This window comes from Felis catus, chromosome D3 (assembly GCF_018350175.1).
Source record: "Felis catus isolate Fca126 chromosome D3, F.catus_Fca126_mat1.0, whole genome shotgun sequence".
Taxonomy (NCBI): Eukaryota; Metazoa; Chordata; class Mammalia; order Carnivora; family Felidae; genus Felis; species Felis catus.
Genome location: NC_058379.1, coordinates 46,837,574 through 46,861,911, shown reverse-complemented (window position 1 = coordinate 46,861,911; position 24,338 = coordinate 46,837,574). Strand labels below are relative to the sequence as shown.

At 36.9% G+C, this 24,338-nt stretch overlaps 1 protein-coding gene and 2 non-coding genes across 6 annotated transcripts in view; 2 read left to right on the top strand and 1 right to left on the bottom strand.

Moving 5' to 3' along the window:
- OSBPL1A (oxysterol binding protein like 1A) overlaps positions 1-24,338 on the top strand; it is a 270,348-nt gene that overhangs the window by 73,048 nt on the left and 172,962 nt on the right. For all 4 annotated transcript variants that reach the window (XM_045041822.1, XM_003995075.5, XM_045041823.1 and 1 more), the window contains 3 exons: positions 5,656-5,767; positions 10,951-11,036; positions 12,183-12,327. In XM_045041822.1, the coding sequence (XP_044897757.1) occupies positions 5,656-5,767; positions 10,951-11,036; positions 12,183-12,327 (343 nt within the window). The remainder of the gene's footprint in view (positions 1-5,655; positions 5,768-10,950; positions 11,037-12,182; positions 12,328-24,338) is intronic.
- Positions 6,975-7,047, bottom strand: TRNAN-AUU. The gene has a single exon. It is a non-coding gene; the product is annotated as a tRNA-Asn (tRNA).
- Positions 23,303-23,386, top strand: TRNAQ-UUG. The gene has a single exon. It is a non-coding gene; the product is annotated as a tRNA-Gln (tRNA).

Genomic DNA, 24,338 nt, shown 5'->3' with positions numbered 1-24,338 from the left:
CAGTATTTGAGTTGGTTGTTAAAATATGTTTTACTTTAAATCCTCCTTCTTACTGTCTCCACTTGAGAACAAACTCCTTGCTCTTTACCTGGACTGCTCTGTCTCCCCAATTACTTTTCTAATTTTGAAATCTCTTAATTCCACCCTGTGCGGGGGATGCCCGGTCAGTATGCTAATGTCAGCTCTGATTTTGGGATCCCTTTGTTATTCATTATCTAAGTTTGTTTTCTCTGATCCGTGGAGAGTCTTGCATAATGTTGAAGTGAATAACAAGAGTGGAGAGCCACATATTCAGCTGGTGACAAGTGACTGTGAGGGAGAAGTGGATGGAGTTGGGGACTTTTGTAAAGCACCACTGACTACTCAGGACTAGATTAGGAATTCCAGGTCCTGGGAGGTGAAGAGGAAGATAATGACTCATTGTTTGGTGTCTGGGCAAAGTGGTTAAGAAGGCAGGATGGTCTTTAATTTTGGCATAGAGAAACACAGTTAGGCTTACTTTATTCTGAACATAGGAACAATGATCCTGCAACAGACTCTTAAAGAAAATTAAAACCTCTTCTACTCACTGAGGCATTAAAAATAGGCACTGACCTACCTGTCGGGTAGGTAGTCTAATTCATGTCCCTGGATTAGAAGTCCAACCACTAGTCTCTTAAGGTGCCTTCTTTTTTCAAATTATGATTCAGCGAACAACAACCTTTTCTGATACTGCTCCTGCCTAAGCGCTTATATTCCTCACCTGGAGGGCTTCTTAAAAGACAGGTTGCTGGGGGCCCCATGCCCATCATTTCTGATTCATTGGGTCTAAGATGGGGCCTGAGAACTTGCATTTCTGTAGATTTCATGGGGGACACTGATCCTGCTGTGGAAGCAAATTCTGGGAACTTTTGCTCTAAATCTTTTTCACACAGCGGTCCACTGATTTTTCCAACTTGTAATCTGATACTCTTCTGAAACCTTCCACACGTATCCCTTTACCTTTCAGACAACCTGAGCTCCCTATAATTGCATATAGCAACTCCACACTCCACATTGCCCTGTTTGCTCCCTATGCCCTTTTCCTCATTATTGAAGCACATTCTTTTCTCTTAACAGAGGTATTTCTCTGTACCTTTGCTCATCCCATTTCCTCTGCCCATTCTCCATAGTCTGTCCCTTTGGGGATTTAGATCATTCAAGTTCCACATTAATTGTTATAGCCTTCCTAAAGATCATATCAGGCTAATCACTTGAACTCTGTGCAGTTGCATAAATGGTATAAGGCAATTAGGTGAGCTATTAAATAGGTTGAGAAATAACATTCCTTAACTCAAGTGTGCCAATGTGGTACCAGGCTTGAATAACTCTAATCATTTTTTAAGCAATTTTGCGATCTGTTTCATACACTGAACAATTCAGCCATCTAAAGTACACAATTCAGTGACTCAACTATGTTAACAGACCGTCAACACAGTTTTAGAACATTTTCATCACTCCAAAAAGAAGCCACATACTCCTCTAACTCCCTGTTCCCTCTTCCCCTCCTCCCCAGGCAATTACTCATCTATCTCTATGGATTTGCCTGTTCTGGAATCTAATATAAATGGAATCGTGTAATATGTGGTCTTCTGTGACTGGCTCCTTTTAGTTTAATATTTTCATGGTTCATCCATGACATGGCATATGTTAGTACTTCATTCTTTTTTCTTGACAAGTAATGTTCCATTGTATGGACATTTTATTTATCCATTTATCAACTGATGGGCATTTGGGTTGTTTTCACTTTTCAGGTGTTATGAATAATGCTGCTTGAACATTTATGTGTAAGATTAAAAAAAATTTTTTTTTTCAACGTTTATTTATTTTTGGGACAGAGAGAGACAGAGCATGAAGGGGGGAGGGGCAGAGAGAGAGGGAGACACAGAATCGGAAACAGGCTCCAGGCTCTGAGCCATCAGCCCAGAGCCTGACACGGGGCTCGAACTCACAGACCACGAGATCGTGACCTGGCTGAAGTCGGACGCTTAACCGACTGCGCCACCCAGGTGCCCCTATGTGTAAGATTTTATCATTCAGTTCATTTCTTTTGGGTGTATACCTAAGAAGTGGAATTGCTGCATCCTATAGCATCTTTACGTTTAGTATTTTGCAGAGCTGTCAAACTGTTTACCAAAGCATCTGCACCATTTTACATTCCCACTAGCATTGTATGAAGGTTCCAGTTTCTCCACATCCTCACCAACACTTGTCATTCTTCTTAATTTTAGGCATTATAATGGTTGTCAAATATTACCTCATTTGTTTTTGATTTCCATGTCTGTAATGCAAATGTTCAGCATCTATTTGTGTACTTCTCAGCCATTCTTTGGAGAACAGTCGGTTGTAGTCCTGTGCCCGTTTATTTAAAATATATATTTTTTTATTTTGAGGTCTTAAATTTGAGCACCTTCAGGTTCACAGCAAAATTCATGGAGTAAGATAGGGATTTCTTACATGTGCCCTGTCTCCACTCATGCATAGCCTCCCCCATTATCCTTTTCCACCAGAGTGGTCCATTTGTTACAATTGCTGAACCTGTATTGACCTATCAGAAACCCCCCCTCCCCCCCCAGTCCATAGTTTATCTTAGGGTTCAATCTTCTATGTTCTTTGGGTTAGGACAAAGGTAAAATAATATGTATCTACCATTATAGCATCATACAGAGTATTTTCACTGTCTCTGCGCTCTATTTATTCCTCTCCCTACTCCAGCCCTGGGCAACTACTGATAATTTTACTGTCTCCATAGTTTTGCTTTTTCCAAAGTGGTGTGTAGTTGGAATCATATAGCTTGTAGCTTTTTCAGATTTTTTGCCCATTTTTAAGTTGGATTGTTTGGGGGTTTTTGTTGAGTTTTAGGAGTTACTTACATATTCTGGATATAACTTTATCAGACACATGATTTGCAAGTATTTTCTCCTATTCTCTGGGTTGCCTTTTCACTCTCTTGATATGCCTTTTGACGTTCAAAGTTTTCAATTTTGATGTGGTCCAGTTTCCTTTTTGCCTGTGCTTTGTGTGTCATAGCCAAAATTCATTGCTATATCCAGTGTCTTGGAGTTTTTCTGCTATGTTTCCTTCTAAGATCTTTATTGTTTTAGATCTCACACTTAGGTCTTTGATCCATTTTGATTTAATTTTTGTGTATGGTGTAGGGTACAGATCCAACTCTATTTTGTTTGTTTTGTTCTCCATGTGGGTATCCAGTTTTCCCACTGTTTGTTGGAATTTTCCCCTTAGAATGGTTTTGGCACCCTTGTTGGAGATCATTTGAGCATATATGTGAAAGTTTATTTCTGGACTCTCTATCCTCTTCCATTGGTCTATAGGTCTGTCTTTATGCCGTTACCACAGTTTTGATTACTGTAGCTTTAAGGTAAATTTTGAAATCAGGCAGTGTGAGATCTTACTTTTTTAACCCAGTACTATTTGTTCAGGGTCTATTGAGATTCCATATGATTTGTAGGGTGGGATTTTCTATTTTTGGGAAAAGCATCCTTGGGATTTGATAGGTATTCCAGTGAATCTATAAATTGCTTTGGGTGGTATTCACATCTTATTATTAAGTCTTAAGCCTAACTATCTGTGAACATTAGAGGTCTTCCCTTTTTGTCATTTTTAATTTCTTTCAGCCATGTTTTAAAGTTTTACTGTACAAGTCTTTTGCCTCCGTGATTGAGTTTATTGCTAAGTATTTTATTTCCTTTGATGCTATTGTAAATGGAATTAAAAAGTTTTGCTTAGTTTTGTTTTCTGATCATTTTGTCTTTGCCCATTTTTAAAGTAAGTTATTTATCTTTTTATTGAGTTAAAGTTCTTTATTCTGGATATGTCTCTTATCTGATGCATGCCTTGTAAATATTTTCTGTCATTCTGTGGGTTGTTTTACTTTCTTTAGTCATATGAAAACACTTCTCCCAAAATGCTGCCTTTAAGGTGACAGGAAATTCTAAGATTTTATTAGAATTCACTTTATTAAAATATTAACCATTTTTCTATTTTAAATGTCATAATATATTTTCTAGAATAATATTCAGCTGTGAAAAGTCTTTTAGATCATTATATAGATACTATGTAATATCCTGGAAAATACATGATATATTAGGTGAAAGGAGTTATAACATAAGCAACTTTAATATAAAAGTTGTGTTTAAAAAAAAAATGACTCATGCATAGGAAAAAGGATTAGAAAGAAATACACCAGAATGTTTATAGTGGTCATAGACTAGGACAATGAGTATTTTGTTTTCTACTTACTGTGTTTTTTAGGTTGTATTTAAGCATTTCTTAGTAAATAAATAAAAAAAAAAGATTTTTTTTGGAAAGTACATGGGAAATTTTTTGGTCCAAAGGAAAAATGTAACTCATGGGAAAACATAACACGTGATGACACAAGGTATTCTTTCATATGTATCTGTGCATGCGATCAACCTGGCAGTTAGAATAGCATTGTATTTCATCCTGTCCTAGTGTTACCACATCCACCAGTACCCCTGGGTACTAACATTGAACATCAGATCTCTAGCATTCTCCTGCAAATCTGCATTCTTCATTTCTGCTGCCCTGTTAAGTTGTATAACTGAACTGAACCAGTGATGCTGGACTTCTATACATTGCTGGTTAGTCTGAAATTTGTCAGAGCAGTTAACTGCTTAGAGTAAATATGAATGATATAGTTAATTATTCGTTGTTGAATATTTATTTTAGGAGAGTGTTTGCTTCATTACAAACCATGCCTTTGGCAGTGTATCCTATCAGTCTGTATCACTTTAAGAGTCACATGTCCTACCTAGTGTCAGGTGCCCCTACCTACTGCCTACAGCCAGGTGCCCCTAGTCTGTATCACTTTAGAAGATGAGGGTCTATGTATTATACATCTCACATTTTTTCTTTAAATCTAGGTCTGTTGGGGAAATTTTTTTTCAACAGGTGTTGTAGGAATAATGTTAAATGAATGTTTTATCCGCTGCAATTTCAGTAATGGCTTTGCTAACTTATACATTTGGTTTAATCACGTGAATCAGTTTGGTAAAACAATCCGATAATTTACTTAAAAATTAATTATAGAAGTTTGTGTTAATTGTGGATTGGCAATTGTCTGGGTAATCATCAGTTATTACAGTTAGCTAAATTTTACGGTTGACCTTTTGAACAACACGGGATGGGGCACTGAGCCCTGCACAACTGAAAATTTACATGCACCTTTGACTCCCCCAAAACTTCTAATAGTGCACTGCTGACTGGAAGCCCTACCAATAACATAAACATTAATCAACACATATTTTGTATGTTATATGTACTATAGACTCTATTCTTAGAAAAAAGTAAGATAGAGAAAAAATACTACTAAGAAAATGTAAGGAAGAGAAAATATATTTACAGTAATGTGCTGTATTTATTTTTTAAATCTGCATGTAAGTGGACCTGCCCTGTTCAAACCTGTGTCATTCGAGAGTTGGCTCTATTCAACTTACTGTACTTATTATTCACTTATTGTAGATACAACTGATGTAATACACAGATTCCTATGGTTCTTGTTTCTATTATAGAAACTTGGTAGTAATTACTAATTTGGAAAAGGGTTATAATAAAGTCTTAGTTTAATAACTAAAAACAATTTTTCTGCTTTTTTAGGAGCTGGTAATGCTTCTTTTAGAATATAATGCAGATACTACTGTTGTTAATGGGAGTGGACAGACTGCAAAAGAAGTCACTTATGACAAAGAAATCAGGAACATGCTTGAAGGTAAATATTATGGATCTTAAACAGTAATGACTTTAGTGATAGCCAAGGTTCAGACTATAAGTAGAAAAAGCTTCTGGGATGCCAGAATAGACTACACTGCGCTTATGCTCTAAAGAGAATGCAACCTTGGAGTCCCTGATTAGACACAAAATTATTTGAGTTTTCCTCACAGCTTTAAAACTTAAACAGGTTGGTAAAACTTGTCATAATGTTGTATGATCAAATCTGCAACAGAATGGAAAGTAGAAAGTAAGAGACATGAAGAATGTGGCTGGCAGGCTGCAGAAACATCATAACAAAGGATACAGAAGTGGAGGACAGTGAAGCTGTGAGAGGTGCAGCTGGTGGGAGTCGTTTGATGCTGGCCTGCTCCGTTGTCCTGAGGACTGCATTGTAGCACAACGGCTGACAGTAATTTCCTGAAGGATCAGCATCGTCGTTAGAAACTCCAGATATTAAATTATGTTAAAGAAGATACGACTCTGCAATAACTCAGAGCAATTTCTCTAAAATAGAATAAAACAAACATATTTTGATTCTTACATTGGGAAACTCTGATGCATTAAGATTATCCTCTGAGTGGCCAGGGCTTTACTACAATTATTTTTTGGTAGTATTTCTATGCTAGAGAAGAGAAGATTTCTTAACTTCTACTCTGTCGTAGAAAGCACATATCCTGTGTTTCTTTGTTTTGCAATTCAGGGAAAGGTAAGATAATTCAGTATTTAAAGGGTATTTCTTAATTATTAGTATGTTTAGCTATGTAAAAACCAGTATCTTTTTTCTATTTTCCAGTTGTCCTTGAAAACTAAAATTTTCTCTTGTTTTCTAGTTAGAAAATGTCAGCCTATCAACCATACTCCTTCTCATGTCTACTACCTTTCTACTTTTAATTTTTTTGAAGATTTGATCATACAATATTATGGCAAATTTGACAAATCTGCTTAAGTTTTAAGTTTTGTCAGACATCCTTAGGTCACTGTCTTAACTCTTGCCTTAAAAATAAAACCCTTTGATTTAAAATGAACAGGCATATCAACGAAACATCTTCTCTAAAGCTCTGTCTTATGTGATTTTTTTTGGGAGATTGCACATATTGGATGTGATCCCTGCCCTTTAATATATTGTGATCTAACTGGGAGGCTGAGGTGTCCTGTCCTTGACCATATCCTATCCGTTTTTTAATTTATTTTTAAAGTAATCTGTACACCCAACATGGGGCTCAAACTCATGACCCTGAGATCAATAGTCACATGCTCTACCAACTGAGCCAGCCAGGTGCCCTTGTTCTGTTACTTTAATTGTAACAAAATGAGAACCTGGAACTGAGGCTCACCTGACAGAGTGGATTGTTGGTTTAGCCTGACAAGTTGACATTTAGTGGGGCCAATCATGAAGACATGTTCTACTACCTCCCCAAAACTCAAATGCACTAAGGACAAGGGCTCCAATGACGTATAGTTTGTCAGCTAATAAGGTGCTATCCTGGGAAATGGAAGGAGAAAGTTATTTGACTCTGCTCTGATGAGATCACCTTAGCGAGATATAATTTGTGGATAGCGCCTTAAATGGCTCAGACTTCAGGGAGTGCATCTAGTAGCCCCCCAAGACTATAGGTAGAACAGAAACCACATCATGGGGTAGGGCACTAGAGACAGGAAGAGTTTCACCCCAGAAGCACAGATCTCAGTGGTCACAACAAAATTTTACTCAAGCATCTGAAGAAGTGTTATATTGTAATCTTATTTGTGCTAGAACAGAGCCAGTTGTTGGTCCAGTTGATGGAGTGCCAGGGGTTCATCTTTGGGTCCTGTGTATTGTAATAATGGCTTGGGTTGCACTTTAAGGTGTAGGGAGTTCACATGATTGGAGTTACCTGGAAAGAGGTTAGACTACTATGGGTCAGGCACTAGAGAGGAATACCTTCTTCTACATACCATTTGTCTTTCATTTTATTTTGAGAAATTTCTAACCTACAGGGAAGTTTCAATTATAGTGCAATGAAAACTTGTATGTCCTTCATTTAGATTCAGTAGTCATTAACATTTTGCCACATCTGGTGTATCCTTTTATATATTAATGTTCCTTAATATTTTTTGTAGAACTATTTGGGAGTAACTTCTAGAAAGTGGTACTTCTAAATATTTCAGTATGTATCCCTTAAGAACAAGGATATCTTCTTACATAATCACAATGTAACCACCAATTTCCGAAAATTTATCACTAATATAATATAGTTTATATTCAGATTTTGTCAATTGCCCAAATAATGTCCTTTGTAGAATTTTTCCCCCAATTCAGAATCCAATCCAGAATCTCTCATTGTGTTGACAGATTGCTTTTGTCTCCTTTATCTGGAATAAGTCCTTAGCCTTTGTTTGTCATGATCTTGACCTTTTTGAAAAGGAAGGAAATTATAGAATTATTTGTAGAATGTCTCAGTTTGGGTTTTTTTTTTTTTTTTAATCTTTTCATATATTTTAGATTCAGGATCTGCTTTTTGGCAGGAATGGTGAGGTTGTATCCTTTACCAGTGCATCACACATTAGGAAGAAACATTGTTTATTTTGTTCTATTACTGGTAATGTTATCTCTGATAACCCAGTGCTCCACTGTAGAGATACCCCCTCCCTTTGTAAGTACTAATCTATGGGGAGAAAAATTCAAATTTCCTTTTACCATTAATCTTTTAATAACTGATTTCAGCATTGATTCTCGTCCTGAATCACTTCTTACTATGGAGATTGCAAAATGGTGATTTTTCTGTTGTGAGTGAAGGACATTTGTCAGGTTCTTACCTCCATTTCAAGTGTATTGCTATTTAACCTGCCCTGTGCATATACATAAGAGTGTTGTTAGGAGGGAGTTAAACTTCATGATCTCTGCACTCCCTATTAACTCGGGATGCAGATTCAAACGAAAGATAGTTTGTCATATTAAAATTAAAATTTAGGGATGCCTGGGTGACTCAGGCAGTTAAGCATCCGACTCTTGGTTTCTGCTTGGATCATGATCTCATGGTTAGTGAGATTGAGCCCTGCGTCGAGCTCTATGTGGAGAGCACAGAGCCTGCTTGGGATTCTCTCTCTCTCCCTGTCTCTGCCCCTCCCTTGCTTGCACGTGTGCTTGCTCGCTCTCTCTCAAAAATAAACTTACTTAAAAAATAAAATTGAATTAAAACTTATAGGACAAATGAATTTTTTGAATGGAATATTTCCTTTGAAAACATTTATTGAGGTATAAAATATATGGATAAAAGCATACATAATTAATGTACAGCTCACTATTTTCACAAACAGAACACATCAATGTAAGCAACAGCTCAAGGAACAGAATGTTACCAGCACTCTGGAAGCCTCATCTCCCCAGCTGGAATTTTTCCTTTTCATTGGCTGCGTCAATAATCTTTCAGTGTCTTTAATGAACAGAGGACAGGAATATATGCAGTGTTTGCAACTCCAAAACCCCATTTTCCTTCACTTATGAATCTAGGCAATCTAAAAAGAAACATTAGGGTACCCTTTACCTCTTTTCCATGAAGTCTAGAACCAACATGATTAAGCATTGTTTGATTATTTAGTAAATATTTATTGACCAAATACACGTCGTGCCAGACACTGTCATAAATGGCTAGGATACACAGAAGAGTAAGAACAGTACCTGACTGCTAGCGATAACTTACAGCTCTGGGTAACACATGCAGGAGTAGAAGTACATACAAGAGGGATAGGAATGTGACTGTTCTCAGAGCTCATGGTGCAGTAGCCCCAGGACCAGTAAGAGGAAACACTGAAGAGTGTGAATCGCAGCAAAAGAAGAAGCCATTGAGAGCTTATGCAGAGGCTTGGGTGCCTTCCTTTGAGGTGGGGAGGGAGTCTGGGTGTGGAAATAGAAATGTGAGAATAGAAGATGATGGTATGTTAGGACTGTCAATCTTAAAGCTAAACCAGTTCTAGCTATAGCTGTATCCACGATCGCATTCATAGTGTTTCCCCAGTCACTTGGCTCCCCAACCTGCTTTTTAGTCCATGACCTTACTTCAGCCAGGAAGACCTGAGAAACCTTTTATATTTTCTCCCTTGCAGCCTTTGCAAAGGATATTATGCACGTGTTTTAAGTGAGGTTACTGAGCCTTCCTGTGAAATTGTTTTTTTTAAGCCAGAACAGAATTCAAATCTAGCAGAAAGAGACCTTATTGCATATTGCAGTTTCTTAAATCAAACTGCCTGTTCTCTTTCTGTGCAAGTGTGATTTAAGAAGCAGGATAGAATAGTGGTAAGAGCATGGTCTCTGGAACCAGCCTGCACAAGTTCAGATCCCAGCTCCTCCATTTCCTAGCTGTGTGACCTTAGTTTAATTCCTTAACTAACCTCTTAGTGCCTCAGTCTCTTCATCTGTACAATCAGAATAATAGTAACACCTACTTCATAGCATAGTTATGAGGATTTAATGAGCTAATATATTTTTTTCAAAATTTAATATTGAAGTATAGATGACCTACCGTGTTTTGTTAGTTTCAGGTATGTAACAAAGTGATTTGATTTTTATGTTTTATGCAGTGTTCACCATGGTAAGTGTAGTTACCTGTCAACATGCAGTATTACTAAAATACTGGCCTTATCCTGTATGCTGTATTTTTTCCATCTCTGGGACTTATTTATTTTATAACTGGAAGTTATTTTTAAAGTGCTTTGAATAGTACTTGGCATATACTAGGTGCTATAGAATTTGTTAAAGTAAGTCTTCTATTAGGTGGAAGTATATACATATGTAAAGATCTACTTACATGGTTTGTACATCTTCTACCAGTGCTGTTTCTTGTTATTTTTAATGGATTCTAAGGTTCTAGAAGGTGTGAGTGCTACTCTCCAATTTATCAAGGCAGATGTGTAATAGTATTTCAGCATGCAAAAGTAATTCATAATTATGTGTGATGGGTGTTATAGTAAGATACTTAGGCTTCTGAATTGAAAACATAAATTCATATGAACCTAAAAGGAGTTGAACTCCCTTATCTGAAATTCAAGGCAGTGAGAATAACAATAAGTCTTTAACTATATTTGAATTATAATTCAAAATATTGTGACTTTTTCCCCACAGTCACTTTATTCATACATCCTGTTAATGATGTTGCTAATAGGATTCTGACTAGAAGTAGAGTAACATATACTTTCCTTTTGCAGCTGTAGAAAGGACTCAACAAAGAAAGCTTGAAGAAGAACTTTTAGCAGCAGCGAGAGAAGGCAGAACAGCAGAACTCCTAGCTCTGGTAAAACAACATGTCTTAGTTCTTTACCCTTCAGGAAAATTGTAACTTTACGTTAACACTTCATAATGTAGTCAAATTGCGGGGCTAAAATACTTGAGATTATAATAGTAGTACAAAAGTCCTTAAATATCTGAAAGCACTTGGCATGTAATAGTTTAAGCAAGATACATTTTAAGGATTGTTTTCTATGAATTTGTGATTTATGTCCCCACTCCCTATTGTGAAAATCTGATAAATTAAGAATCTGATTTTTCAAGGCGAATACATTATGTAAGACAATTGTTTTTTTTTTTCAAATTAAGCCAATTTAAATTGAAACATAATATGTAAGATCCTATAAAGGAACAAGTTTCTCTAATTCTGATAAGCAATCATTTCTGAAGGGTATGCTACACTTTTAGAAAGTAACGTACAAATATGTGATAATACTTGGGAATATTCATATCATGTCAGAACAGATTGAAAGTTTTACCCATTTTTTTTTCCTTTTGGAGACCTACTTTCCAGTTTCTATTTCCCACGTAGTCTCATTAAACATGGAACTAAATTTGTTCTAAATTGAAGAATGAAGCATTGCCATTTGCTTTAAAGTTATTTCAGCCTTTTCATTTGAAGAGACCTCTTTGGTTTCCAAGTAAAGTACCTAAAACATTTTTTAATCTTTGTGAAATGGAGACTGTATAAAGAAGTTTTTAAAATAGTCAGTTGGGAACAACAGATTCAGTAGAACTTTAACACATTTAACCTTTATGGTTTTAACTCTTCTGAATGACTGTCTGTTGTAGACTGGTGTATATTTTTGCTGTCACAAGTATGAATCACAAAATGGGTATAAGTGAGCCAATCTTAGTGAAATCTTAATGTCCAGGAGTGGGTGGGGTGGCACTGGTGTAGTGTGTGGTGTCTGTTGTCAGGGGAATGTGGGACCCAAGATTTCATGGCACCTTGAGGACGAGCATGGCAAGTGACATATATTTGCTGGTTAGGGAACAAGAAGCCACTGACTGTCTAGCATCCTAGAGCTCTGGTGTTCACCTGGTTCTATAGTTGGAGGGTCCACCTGAACATCAGTTACACCTTCCTGTGTTTTAAGGGAGAAAATCTATCTTTGATATATAATTCTGCATTGCATTTTTCATTTGTTAGCTCAACAGGCCCAATCCTCCTGAGGTTAATTGTTCGGATCAGTTAGGAAATACACCCTTGCACTGTGCAGCTTACCGGGCTCATAAGCAATGTGCCTTAAAGCTTCTAAAAAGTGGAGCAGACCCAAATTTGAAGAACAAAAATGGTAAGCATGTTGGTAAAAGCCGTTCTTGGTCATTTTGGAACTATAAAAGTAAGTTAATGCCATATAAAATTGTTTTGTGTTAGGATCCAGCCTTTGTTAAACTATATGGCCCCTACTTAATTTTGAAGTCCAGGCATTCACACAAAAGAAAAAAACTTACTAATTTCCTTCCTAGTTAAGAGTTAACTGTATAATAATACCTATTCCTTAGGAGGAAGTTGTGATTAAGATAGAGTTACTCCCTCGAGGAAAGAGAGTACAGTTGATTCGTGTTATTTAACTCCTGGGGGAAAAAGAGTTGGGTTCTTGAGAGGTTCTGGTCACAACATTTTTATACTGATTAATACATACCCTTGTTTATGTGTGTATTTCTATTTAAAAACACCTTTAATATATATTGTTAATCCATTAACAGAGCTTACTGCCAACAGCACTGTCATTCATGCCTCAATAGAGCTTGTCTGCTACACATATATTTTCCATAAAGCATATCACAGCCCTCTTGCACTTAGGAACAACACTATATAATAATTCAGTACTATGTTTGGCAGCCAGTTTCAATAGTGAAGTCACCAACAAAAAGCAAACAAAATGTGAAAATGCGACCCTGGATAGACTATGATGTGGACATTTGTTTACCTATGAGAGCTGAAACAGAGCATCACCTTTTTCTAACTCAGCTGGGAATATGCGCCTGAGAAGACTCAAATTTTTCACCACTTTTGATGGGCCTGTGAATGACTGAGAAATTGCGATAAGTATTGATTTTGAGGTTACAGATAAATTTTAGCAATAGGCAAATCTGCAAATATCAAATGTACAGGTAATGAGTGTTGACTCTATGCATAACAATATCAGAGATGGGATCAGATAACCCCAAGAGAAGCTACAAAAGGTGTCTCGGGTATTCAAAGGGGGAACATCGCATTAGGGCCATTATCACTATTTAGGATGCTTCCCTCTGCCTACCATCAACCTGGATTAGGACTTGACTTGTTAGTAGTCCACCAGGACCCTGTGCTCACCTCCATTGTTTCCTAAATCACACTCCATGGTAGTTGATTTATATAGCTGTATCTCATGAGACTGAATTCCTAAAGGCGGGGCTGATATTCTCCTGTCTAGTTTTCCTAGGACCTAGAGTAATGTGTAGCACACATCTTCTACATGTTGCGTGTTTGTTGAAGATTTGAGTAGTTAGAGATGGCTTCGTGAAGGAATAGATATTTAATACAGACTCTGAAGTCCTACTAGGATTTTTAATTCCTCTAAATACTTGTATCTCTAACAAAAGGTCCCACTGTATTTTTTTTCTTTTTAAATATAAACAGAATATCATTAAATTTTGGAAAGGACATTCTAAGCAGAGAGATTATGAGCAAAGGCATTAAGATAAAAAATTCAAGTAAAGTTTTAGGTGACATCCTCAGTTTGGCATATCCATACACATGAAGGCGGGCAGTACCAGATAATCCTATAAATGCAGATTGGGCTTGCATAGTGGAAAACCTTAATATGGCAGACTATTTTACCCCTTAATTTGGAAGTTCAGGGGATCATGATAAATAGGTGAGCAGTGGAGAGAGGAGGTGCTTTAATTGGGGCCTGAATTTTTATTGACATCAGTGGGAGTAGAAAGGAAAAAGAAAATTAATGATCGAATTTTCTGCTCTCTTCCCTTCTCTTGGCCCATATGCTGTAGACTGGCACTATCCAATAGATGGATAATGAGAGCCATGTATATAATTTTAAGTTTTCTAGTAGCCACATTTAAAAAGTAAAAAGAAACTGATGAAATTAATTTTAACAATGTATTTTATTTAAAGCAATTTATTCAAAATATGTTAACACGTAATCAATGAAAATACTGAGATTTTACATCCCCTTTTTGATATTAAGTCTTTGAAATCTGGCATGTGTTTTACACTTAACATCTCAGTTTGAACTAGCCACACTTCAAGTACTGAATAACCACATGTGATTAGTGTCTATTGTATTGGATATAAAAGCTCTAGACATAACAAAGTGTTGAGTCTCTGGTTAACCATGCTGTCCCCAACCTGCGTATGCTTTTTTCTCTGCTGGAAATGTCCTTTTCCTACTTGTCCATGTGGTAAGCCCTAGTCTCACTCTAAGAGTTAGGTCAAACTATTTTCGCCAGAGAGGCTTTCCCTGTATCTCTAGGATAGATATAAGTTCTTCCTGGAATAAGAGAAACGGGGGAATAGTGAAGGGGGAGCACTCAGGAGCTGTGAGGGAAATACAAGTTCCATGGAGCCAATGGAAGACATAAAATGTGGAGTGAAGGGGTGGGGTGTATTCATTGTCATGTGCAACTTAGACTGAAGAAGATATAAACACTGAGGCAAGGCTTTGGAATTCAGTGACTCAGTGCCCAGGGGTCCTTTCTGAAAGGGTGGTTTCCGCTGGTGGTTGAGCAACAGCTAGATGCCTGGTTAAGGATAGAGTAGGAAATGAGGAAGCTGAGGCAGCACTGCTTCTCTGCAGTATTTAAGAACAGAAGGAATGGTTCTGTGGCCAAGAGGAAGATGTTTTAGGCAGAGAGATTTAAGCATGTTTGTAAAGTTAAGGAGGACTAAGGCAATAGAAAAGGAGCTTGAAGATTTAATTGTGACAGAAAATGTAATTTTTTCAAAACAATGCTTTGGTAACAGCAAAAAAGGGAACATATTTGATAAAGGATGCTTGGTTTTTTATGGCAGCAATTACCAACACAACTGAAGACCTAAAAGAAGACCTAAAAATGGAGACACCGGCCATGTTTGGGGGAAGGGGAACTCAACATCAAAAAGCTAACAGTTCTCTCCAAGTTAATTCAAAGCAATCCCAGCCAGAACCTTCAAAGGGTTTTCGTAGGTCTTGACTACCTAACTCTCATTTATATAGAAAAGTCCAGTGTAGTGAATTTTAAAATGGAAGAGAAGCAGGGGGAGTTGTCCTGCTGGATAAAAAGACTAATGAACCTATGGGATGTAAAACATTTATTCAACAAAGTGTTTATATGCTAGTTACTATTCCAGGGGCTAGGGATCTAGAGCAGTGAAGAAAAAAATCCCTGCTTTCATGGAGCTTACGTTCTAATAGGAGAGGGCCAATAAAAAAAAAAAATGTCAGATGAGATTGGTGCTGGGGGGCGGGGGGGAGGCAAGGGAGGAGAATTGAGAGTTTGTTGGGTGTATAGATCATTGCTGCTTTGTGAAAGATGGCAGGAGAATCTCTGTTAGAATGGTAATTACGACTCTTAAGTGAAGGAACAAGCAGCGTCAGTATCTGGGCAGTGAGGATGGTCCCAAGCAGAGGAGGCAGAGAGTGTATATGATGTGTGTCATGAAAGGCGAACCAGTATGTCCAGAGTAGAGTGAGAGGAGGAGGGCAGTTGGAGGAGGTTAAAGAGGCCGAGGGACATGGATGAAGAAAGGCTTTGTGGGTTATTGTAAGAATTGTGGCTTTTACTCTGTGTGAGATGGGAAGGTATAGGAGGGTTTAGGATGCAGCAGTGATATGGTCAGGTGTAGGTCCTGAAAAGTGATCACTGATTGTTGTGAAAATAGATCCTAGGAGGGAATCAGTTAGGCTATTCAGGTGAGAGGAAATTGGCTTGGATCAGGATAGTGGCAGTAAAAATGGTTGTTAATGGTTAGATTTTTTTAAACATAATTTGAAGGCAGAGTGGTCAGGATTTTCTGATGGCTTAGATACATGAGGTGTGAGAGAAAGACTGGAATTGAGGGTGACTCTACAGTGTTTGAGTCGAGGACCTGAAAAAATGGAATTTCCAGTTACTACGAAGGGTGAGACTGCAGGGAAGGGTAGGCTAGCAATGGCTAAGAATTAGGAGTTTGGTTTTTAAGGTATAAAAAATTTGAAATCCTATTCTACAATTCAAGTGAGACAGTCGGGTATAGAAGTTTGTGTTTAGAAGAGAGGTCTGGGTGGAGATAAATTTGGGAATTTTCAGGATGTAAAATTATTTAAAATAATAGAATGGATAGGATCACTGAGTGAGGTATTGGTTCAGGGTAGATTAAGGTGAACAGACCAGATAGTTTGGAAGTTAAAACATGTACATATGAGAACTTGACAGATGACAAAGGTGGCGTGATAAGTGGATGAGGAAAGAACTGAGTAAACAATCCTGGGGCAAATAGCGAGCCACATAGTAATAGGTCATTTTAGACACCTGTTGCATATTGGATACTAAATTCCAGCTGGTTTAAACCTAAAAGTGCAATATAAACTTTAAAGCATCAGGAGAGGTTTCTGTTTTTGGCCATAATACAGTTACAGGGACTGGATTTACCTTCCCCTCTCTGTTCCTAATAACACTGTATTGGAAGTCTTAGCTAATGCAATAAAGCAAAAAAATAAATAAAAAGAAAGAAAAAGTATTCAGACTGAAAAAGAAGAAACAGAACTCTTTATAGGTAATCTGATCATTCACATAAAAATTTTTAAGAAATCTCAAGGGAATATACCTCCACATAATAAAGGCCTTATATGGAAAACCCATAGCTAACATCTCAATGGTGAAAAACTGAGCACTTTTCTTCTAAGGTCAGGAACAAGACAAGGATGTCCATTCTGACCACTTTTATTCAACATAGTACTGGAAGTTCTAGCCACAAGACAAGAAAAGACATCCAGATTGGTAAGGAAGAAGTAAAACTTTCACTATTTGCAGATGACATGACAGAATATATATAAACTCTAAACACTCCATCAGAAAACTACCTAAACTGACAAATGATTCAGTAAAGGTGCAGGATACCAAATGAATACACATAAATCTATCACATTTGTATAATGAAGTAGCAGAGAAATTAAAATAATCCCCTTTACGATTGCACCAAAAAGAATAAAATGTCTAGGAATAAACTTAACCAAGGAGGTGAAAGACCTATACTTAAAGTAAAACACTGATTAAAAAAAATTGAAGATGATACAAACAAATGGAAAGATATTCCATGCTCCTGGATTAGGGCTTGAAATATTTAAATATATTAATTACCTGAAGCAATCTACAGATTTAATGTAATCCCTGTCAAAATACCAACCTTTCCCACAGAACTAGAATAATCCTATGGAGCCACAAAAAATCCTAAAAAGCCAAAGCAATCTGGAGAAAGAAGAAAAACTCTGGAGGTAACACAATTCCAGATTTCAAGATCTACTACAAAACTGTCATAATCAAAGCAGCATGATACTGGCACAAAAAAAGACACATGGATTAGAGGAACAGAATAGAGAGCCCAGAAATAAACCCACACTCACATGGTTATAATGGTGTTGGGAAAGCTGGACAGCTACATGGAAAAGAATGAAACTGGACCACTTTCTAATACCATACACAAAAATAAAATGGGTTAAAGACCTAAATGTGAGCTCTGAAACCACAAAATTCCTAGAATACATAGGCAGTACTTTCCTTGACATTGACCTTCACAACATTTTTCTGAAGATGTCTCCTCAGGCAAGGGAGCTTGTGATGAGCACCGGGTGTTGTATGGAAGTGTTAAGTTAGTGTAACACCTGAAACTAGTAACACTGTATGTTAACTAACCAGAATTTAAATAAAAACGTAAAAAAAAAGTCTCGACGTTGATAAGATGTGTCTTCACCAAATGGATCTAGCAGTTTAGTGCAATACGAGTCCAAAACTCAGGCTTTTTGGTAGAAATTGACAAATTATAAATTTTATTTGGAAATTGGAAGGACCTAGTGTACCCAAAACAACTTGAAAAAGAACAGAATTAGAGGTCCTCGGCTACTTTGTTGTCAGGGTTTTCCAAGAGAAAAACAGTTAGTTACATATAAACTTATATATGATTTTGGAGGCAGAGATCTGCCACGATATGCTGTCTGCAAACTGGCAAACCAAGAAAGCTGGTGGTGATATTCAGTCTGAAGCCTGAGACCAGAGAGGCTACTGGAGCAAGTCTTTGAATCCAAAAGCCAGAGAATCAGGACCTCCAATGTCAGAAGGCAGAAAGAGAAGGAGTCTCAGCTCAAGAAATGACAGAATTCATCCTTCCTTTGCCTTTTTGTTCTATTTAGGCCCTCAGTAGATTGGATGATGCCCACACACATTGGTGAGGCAGATCTTCTTTACTAGTCCACTGGTTCAAAAGCTAATCTCATCCAGAAACCCCCTCGCAGGCACACTTAGAAATATTTTACCAGCTATCTGGCATTTTTTAGCCTGTTTAAGTTGACCCATAAAATGAACCATCATATAACCTAATTTCAGGACCATGTGAAAACATATCGATCGATCAATCAATTGATCTATGGAACAGGAGGGAGTCCAGACAGCAACCTACAAATACAGAGAATTGATTTGCCTTAAGTGTCAAGGCCATCAGTGGGGAAAGGATAAATTTTTAACATGATATTAGAAGAGTTGGATAACAATCTCCAAAATCACAGAAAATAATGAGTTAAGATTTATTTCCTTCTAGATTTTTATGGTTTTGAGTTAACTTGGGTTTTGCAAAGATTTCTTAAGTATGTAACAAGTATGGATATAGAATACAGATAAGTTGGACATTATCAAAGTCATAAAATTTTGCTCCTCAAAAGACATTGTTAGGAAAATGAAAATGCAAGCTATTGTATGGGAGAAAATATTGGGAAAACATATATAACAACAGACTTGTTTCTGGAGTATATACAGAACCCTTATAACTCAATGGGAGGATAATTCAAGTTTAAAAAGGTTCAGACACTCCAAAGATCTGTGAATGGCGGAAAAGTACCTGACTAAAGGCTTCACGTAGAGGTGTAAACCTAAATTAAAATGCATTCCCATGAAAAAACATTCACATAACTACAAGGGGATATGTACTATGATGTTTATTTCATTCTCCTTAAAATAGTGAAAAAGTGGAGATAAGCCCTATGCACTTAAATGAACTGATTTGACTTAATACTTGCAGCAATCCTAAAATAGAAAAAATAGGAGCTACATGTGTCAAGTGAATAAAGGAAAACAGTGTTAAAGGAAGTTGCAGAATGATACAGTATACCCTTATTTTAACATTAATACCATACTTAACATTTAAAAGTACTTTATGAATACATTTCTATATAATGAAAGTAGAAAGATATGCATGAGAACGATAATACCCATTGAATAATGAAAAACAATAAAGCTGGAAAAAGAATCATAATTCCCTTTTATTTAAAAAAAATTTTTTTTAATGTTTTTATTTATTTTTGAGAGAGAGCATGAGCAGGGGAGAGGCAGAGAAAGAGAGGGAGACACAGGATCTGAAGCAGGCTCCAGGCTCCGAGCTGTCAGCACAGAACCTGACATGGGGCTCGAACTCATGGAGTGTGAGATCATGACCTGAGCCGAAGTCGGACGCTCAACCAACTGAGCCACCCAGGCGCCCCTATAATTCCCTTTTAAAGTTAGTAGCCATTAGCGATTTAACATTGAAGCCTAATTTTTGTTAACTTTTATTTAAATTCTAGTTAACATAGTGTAATATTAGTTTCGGGTATACAATTTAGTGATTCAGCACCTATAACACCCAGTGCTCATCACAAGTGCCCTCTTTAATCCCTACCCCCTCACCTATCCCCCCCTCTGGTAACCATCGGTTTGTTCTTTATAGTTAAGAGTCTGTTTTCTGGTTTGCCTCTCTCTCTCTCTCTCTCTCTCTCTCTCTCTCTCTCTCTCTCTCTCTCTCTCTCTCTCTTCCCCTTTGCGTGTTTGTTTTGTTTCTTAAGTTCCACATTATGAGTGAAATCATATGGTATTTGTCTTTCTCTGATTTATTTTGCTGAGCATAATATACTCTAGCTCCATCTATGTTGTCGCAAATGAAAAGGTTTCATTCTTTTTTTATGGCTGAATAATATTCCATTGAGTGTGTATGTGTATACACACACATACCATGTCTGCTTAATCTGTTCATCAATCAAGGGATACTCGGGCTGTTTCCATAATTTGGCTAGTGTAGATAATGCTACTATAAACATTGGGGTGCATGTATCCTTTTGAATTAGTATTTTATTCTTTGAGTAAATACCTACTAGTGCAATTGCTAGATCATAGGGTAGTTCTATTTTTAACTTCTTGAGCAACTCCATACAGTTTTTTCCAGTGTGGCTGTAGCAGTGTGCATTTCCACTAGCAGTGAAAGAGGTTTCCCCCTTTCTCCACGTCCTCGCCAATGCCTGTTTCTTGTGTTGTTGATGTTAGCCATTCTGACAAGTGTAAGGTGATATCTCATGTTAGTTTTGATTTTCATTTCCCTGATGATGAGTGATGTTGAGCATCTTTTCATGTGTCTGTTGGCCATCTGGATGTCTTTTTTGGAGATATGTCTGTTCACATCTTCTGACCATTTTTAAATTGGATTACTTGTTTTTTGGCTGCTTATATATTTACTAAACCTTTATCAGGTATGTCGTTTGCAGATATCTTTTCCCATTCTGTAGATTGTCTTTTGGGTTTTTTTTTTTTTAAATGTTTATTTGAGAGGGACAGGGAGAGGGAGGGAGAGCAAGCATGCAAACAGGGGAGGGGCAGAGAAAGAATCCGAAGCAGGCCCCATGCTGCCAGCGCAGAGCCCATTGTGAAGCTCAAACTCATGAACCGTGAGATCATGACCGGAGCCAAAATCAAGAGTTGGATGCTTAACCAACTGCATCACCCAAGTGCCCTGCCTTTTAGTTTTGTTGATTATTTCCTTTGCTGTTCAGAAGCCTCTTACTTAGATGAAGTCCTAATAGCTTATTTTTGCTTCTGTCTCCCTTGTCTCAGGAAACCTATCTAAAAAGGAATTGCTATGGCCAGGGTCAAATAAGTTACTGCCTGTGTTCTAGAGTTTTTATGGTTTCAGGTCTTTAGGTCTTTAATCCATTTTGAGTTTATTTTTATGTACGGTGTATGAAAGTGGTCTAGTTTCATTATTTTGTAGGTTACTCTCCAGTTTTCCCAACACCATTTGTTGAAGAGACATTCTTTTTCCCATTGTATATCCTTTCCTCCTTTGTCAAAGATTAATTAACCATATAATTGTGGCTTCGTTTCTGGGTTTTCTGTTCTGTTCTCTTGATCTGTGTGTCTGTTGTTTTGTGCAATACCCTACAGTTTTGATCACTACAGCTTTGTAACTTGAAGTCCAGAATTGTGATGCTTCCAGCCTTTTCATTTTCAAGGTCACTTTGGCCATATGAGGTCTTTTGTGGTTCCATCAGATTTTAGGATTACTTGGTCTAGCTTTGTGAAAAATGCTGTTGGTATTTTGATAAGGATTGTGTTAAATATATAGATTGCTTTGGGTAGTATAGACATTTTAATGATGCTTGTTCTTCCAATCCATGAGCATGGAATATTTTCTGGTTTCTTGGTGTCTTCTTCAGTTTCTTTCATCAGCATTTTGTAGTTTTTAGAGTACAGGTCTTTCACCTCTTTAGTTAGGTTTATTGCTAGGTATTTACTGCTTTTGGTGAAATTGTAAATGGGATTGATTGCTTAATTTCTCTTTCTGCTGCTTCATTATTGGTGTATAAAAGTGTATCAAATTTCTGTACATTTATTTTGTATCCTGTGACTTTACTGAATTTGTGTATCAGTTCTGATAGTTTCTTGGTAGAGTCTTTAGGGTTTTCTATATATAGTATCATGTCATCTGCAAATAGTGAAAGTTTTACTTCTTCCTTCCTGATTTGGATGCCTCTTATTTCCTTTTGTTGTCTAAATACTGTGACTGGGACTTTCTGGACTATGTGAATAAAAGTGATGAGAGTGGATAGATATCCTTGTCTTGTTCCTGACCTTAGCGGGGAACCTCTCAGTTTTTCCCCATTTAGGATGATGTGAGCTGTGGGTTTTCATATACAGCCTTTCTTATGTTGAGGTATGTTCCCTCTAAACCTACTTTGTTGAAGGTTTTTATCATGAATGGATGCTGTACTTTGTCAAATGGTGTTTTTGTGTCTATTGAGAGGATCATATGGTTCTTTACATGTATTATTAATGTGATTTATCATGTTGATTGATTTGTGAATATTGAACCACCCTTGCATCCTGGGAGTAAATCTCACTTGATGGTGAATGATTTTTTAAAATTATTTTTTTAATGTTTATTTTTGAGAGAGAGAGAGTGCGAGCAGGAGAGGGGCAGAGAGAGAGACACACAGAATTGGAAGCAGGCTCCAGGCTCTGAGTTGTCAGAATAGAGCCTAGCGCGGGGCTTGAACTCACAAACTGTGAGTTCATGACCTGAGTTGGAGTCAGACACTTAACCAACTGATGGTGCCCCATGAATGATTTTTTTTTAAAGTATTATTGGATTTGCTTTGCGAGTATTTTACTGAGCATTTTTGCATCTATGTCCATCAGGGATATTGGCTCATAGTTCTCTTTTAGTGGTGTCTTTATCTGGTTGTGGTATCAGGGTAATGCTGGCCTTGTAGAATGAATTTGGAAATTTTCCTTCCTTTTCTACTTTTTGGAGTAGTTTGAGAAGAATAAATAGTAACTCCTCTTTAAGGGTTTGATAGAATTTGCCTGTGAGGCTATCTGGTCCTGGACTTTTGTTTCTTGGGAGGTTTTTGATTACTGATTGAATTTCTTTGCTGGTAATCAGTCTGTTCAAGTTTTCTGTATCTTACTGTTTCAGTTTTGGTAATTTATATATTTTTAGGCATTTATCCATTTCTTCTAGGTTGTTCCATTTGTTGGCCTATAGTTCTTCAGAATATTCTGTTGTAACTGTTTGTATTTCTGTGTATTTCTCCTCTTTCATTTGTGTTTATTTATTTGGGTCCTTTCTCTTTTTGATAAGTCTGGCTAGATGTTTATCTATTTTATTAATTTCTTTTCAGAGAACTGGCTCTGATTTCATTCATTTTTTTCTTTTTTTTTTTAAATTTCTTTTCTTTTTTTTCTTTTTCTTTTTCTTTCTTTTTTTTTTTTTTTTTTTTAATTCCTAGGGGTGCCTGTGTGGCTCAGTCGGTTGAGCGTCTGACTTTGGTTCAGGTCATGATCTTGCATTTGTGGGTTCAAGCCCCACTTCAGGCTTTGTGATGACAGCTCAGAGCCCAGAGCCTGCTTTGGATTCTGTGTCTCCCTCTCTCTGTCCCTCCTCTGCTCACACACTCTCTCTCAAAAAATAAAACATTAAAAATTTTTTTAAAATCTCTCATTTATTTCAGCTCTAATCTGTATTATTTCCTTCCTTCTGCTGACTTTGGCTTAATTTGTTCTTTTTCTCCTTTAGGTGTAAGGTTAGGTTGTCTATTTGAGGTAGGCCTGTATTGTTATATACTTCCCTCTTAGAACCACTTTTGCTTCATCCCCAAGGTTTTGGACCATTGTGTTTTCATTTTCATTTTTTTCCAAGTATTTTTAAATTGCTTTGATTTCCTGTTTTACCCATTCATTGTTTAGTAGCACGTTGTTTAACCTCCATGTATTTGTGGTCTTTTCAGGCTTTTTCTGAAAGATCAGCTTTTAAAAGTAATGGACGGTAGGTACAGATATATGGAAAGGACTTCCCTAATAGGCTCTATGAACTACAGAGCAATGGGAACAACTACAGTACAGATTTTAAATTTTATCTGCTAATTACTAGTTACAAACCAAAGTTATTTTCCTAGCTGGGAATTAAGCAGAATAATTCTAAAAAGTGCTAAAAGAATAAGAAAAAAACAAAAATTGATATTAACGGTACCATTCCTACTGTCTCTACCAACTTCCCAAAGACTTGAATAGTTTTTCTATGTGGTGGTTTATAATGATTCTTCCTTCAAAATTTAGATTCAAAAAGCATTCCAATGTAACTAGAATTAACAGTCCCATGCAAATATCAGTCTAAACTGAGGAAATATCCCCGTAAACATGAACAATTTAATTGTTGGTGTTTAAATATACTTTTATCCTGTTGTTTTATTAGTAACCAAGTGTTAAAGTGTCCTTGATAAAAGTCAAGATGGAGTCTTCTGAAAAAGTATTTAAGTCATAAGGGTGATAT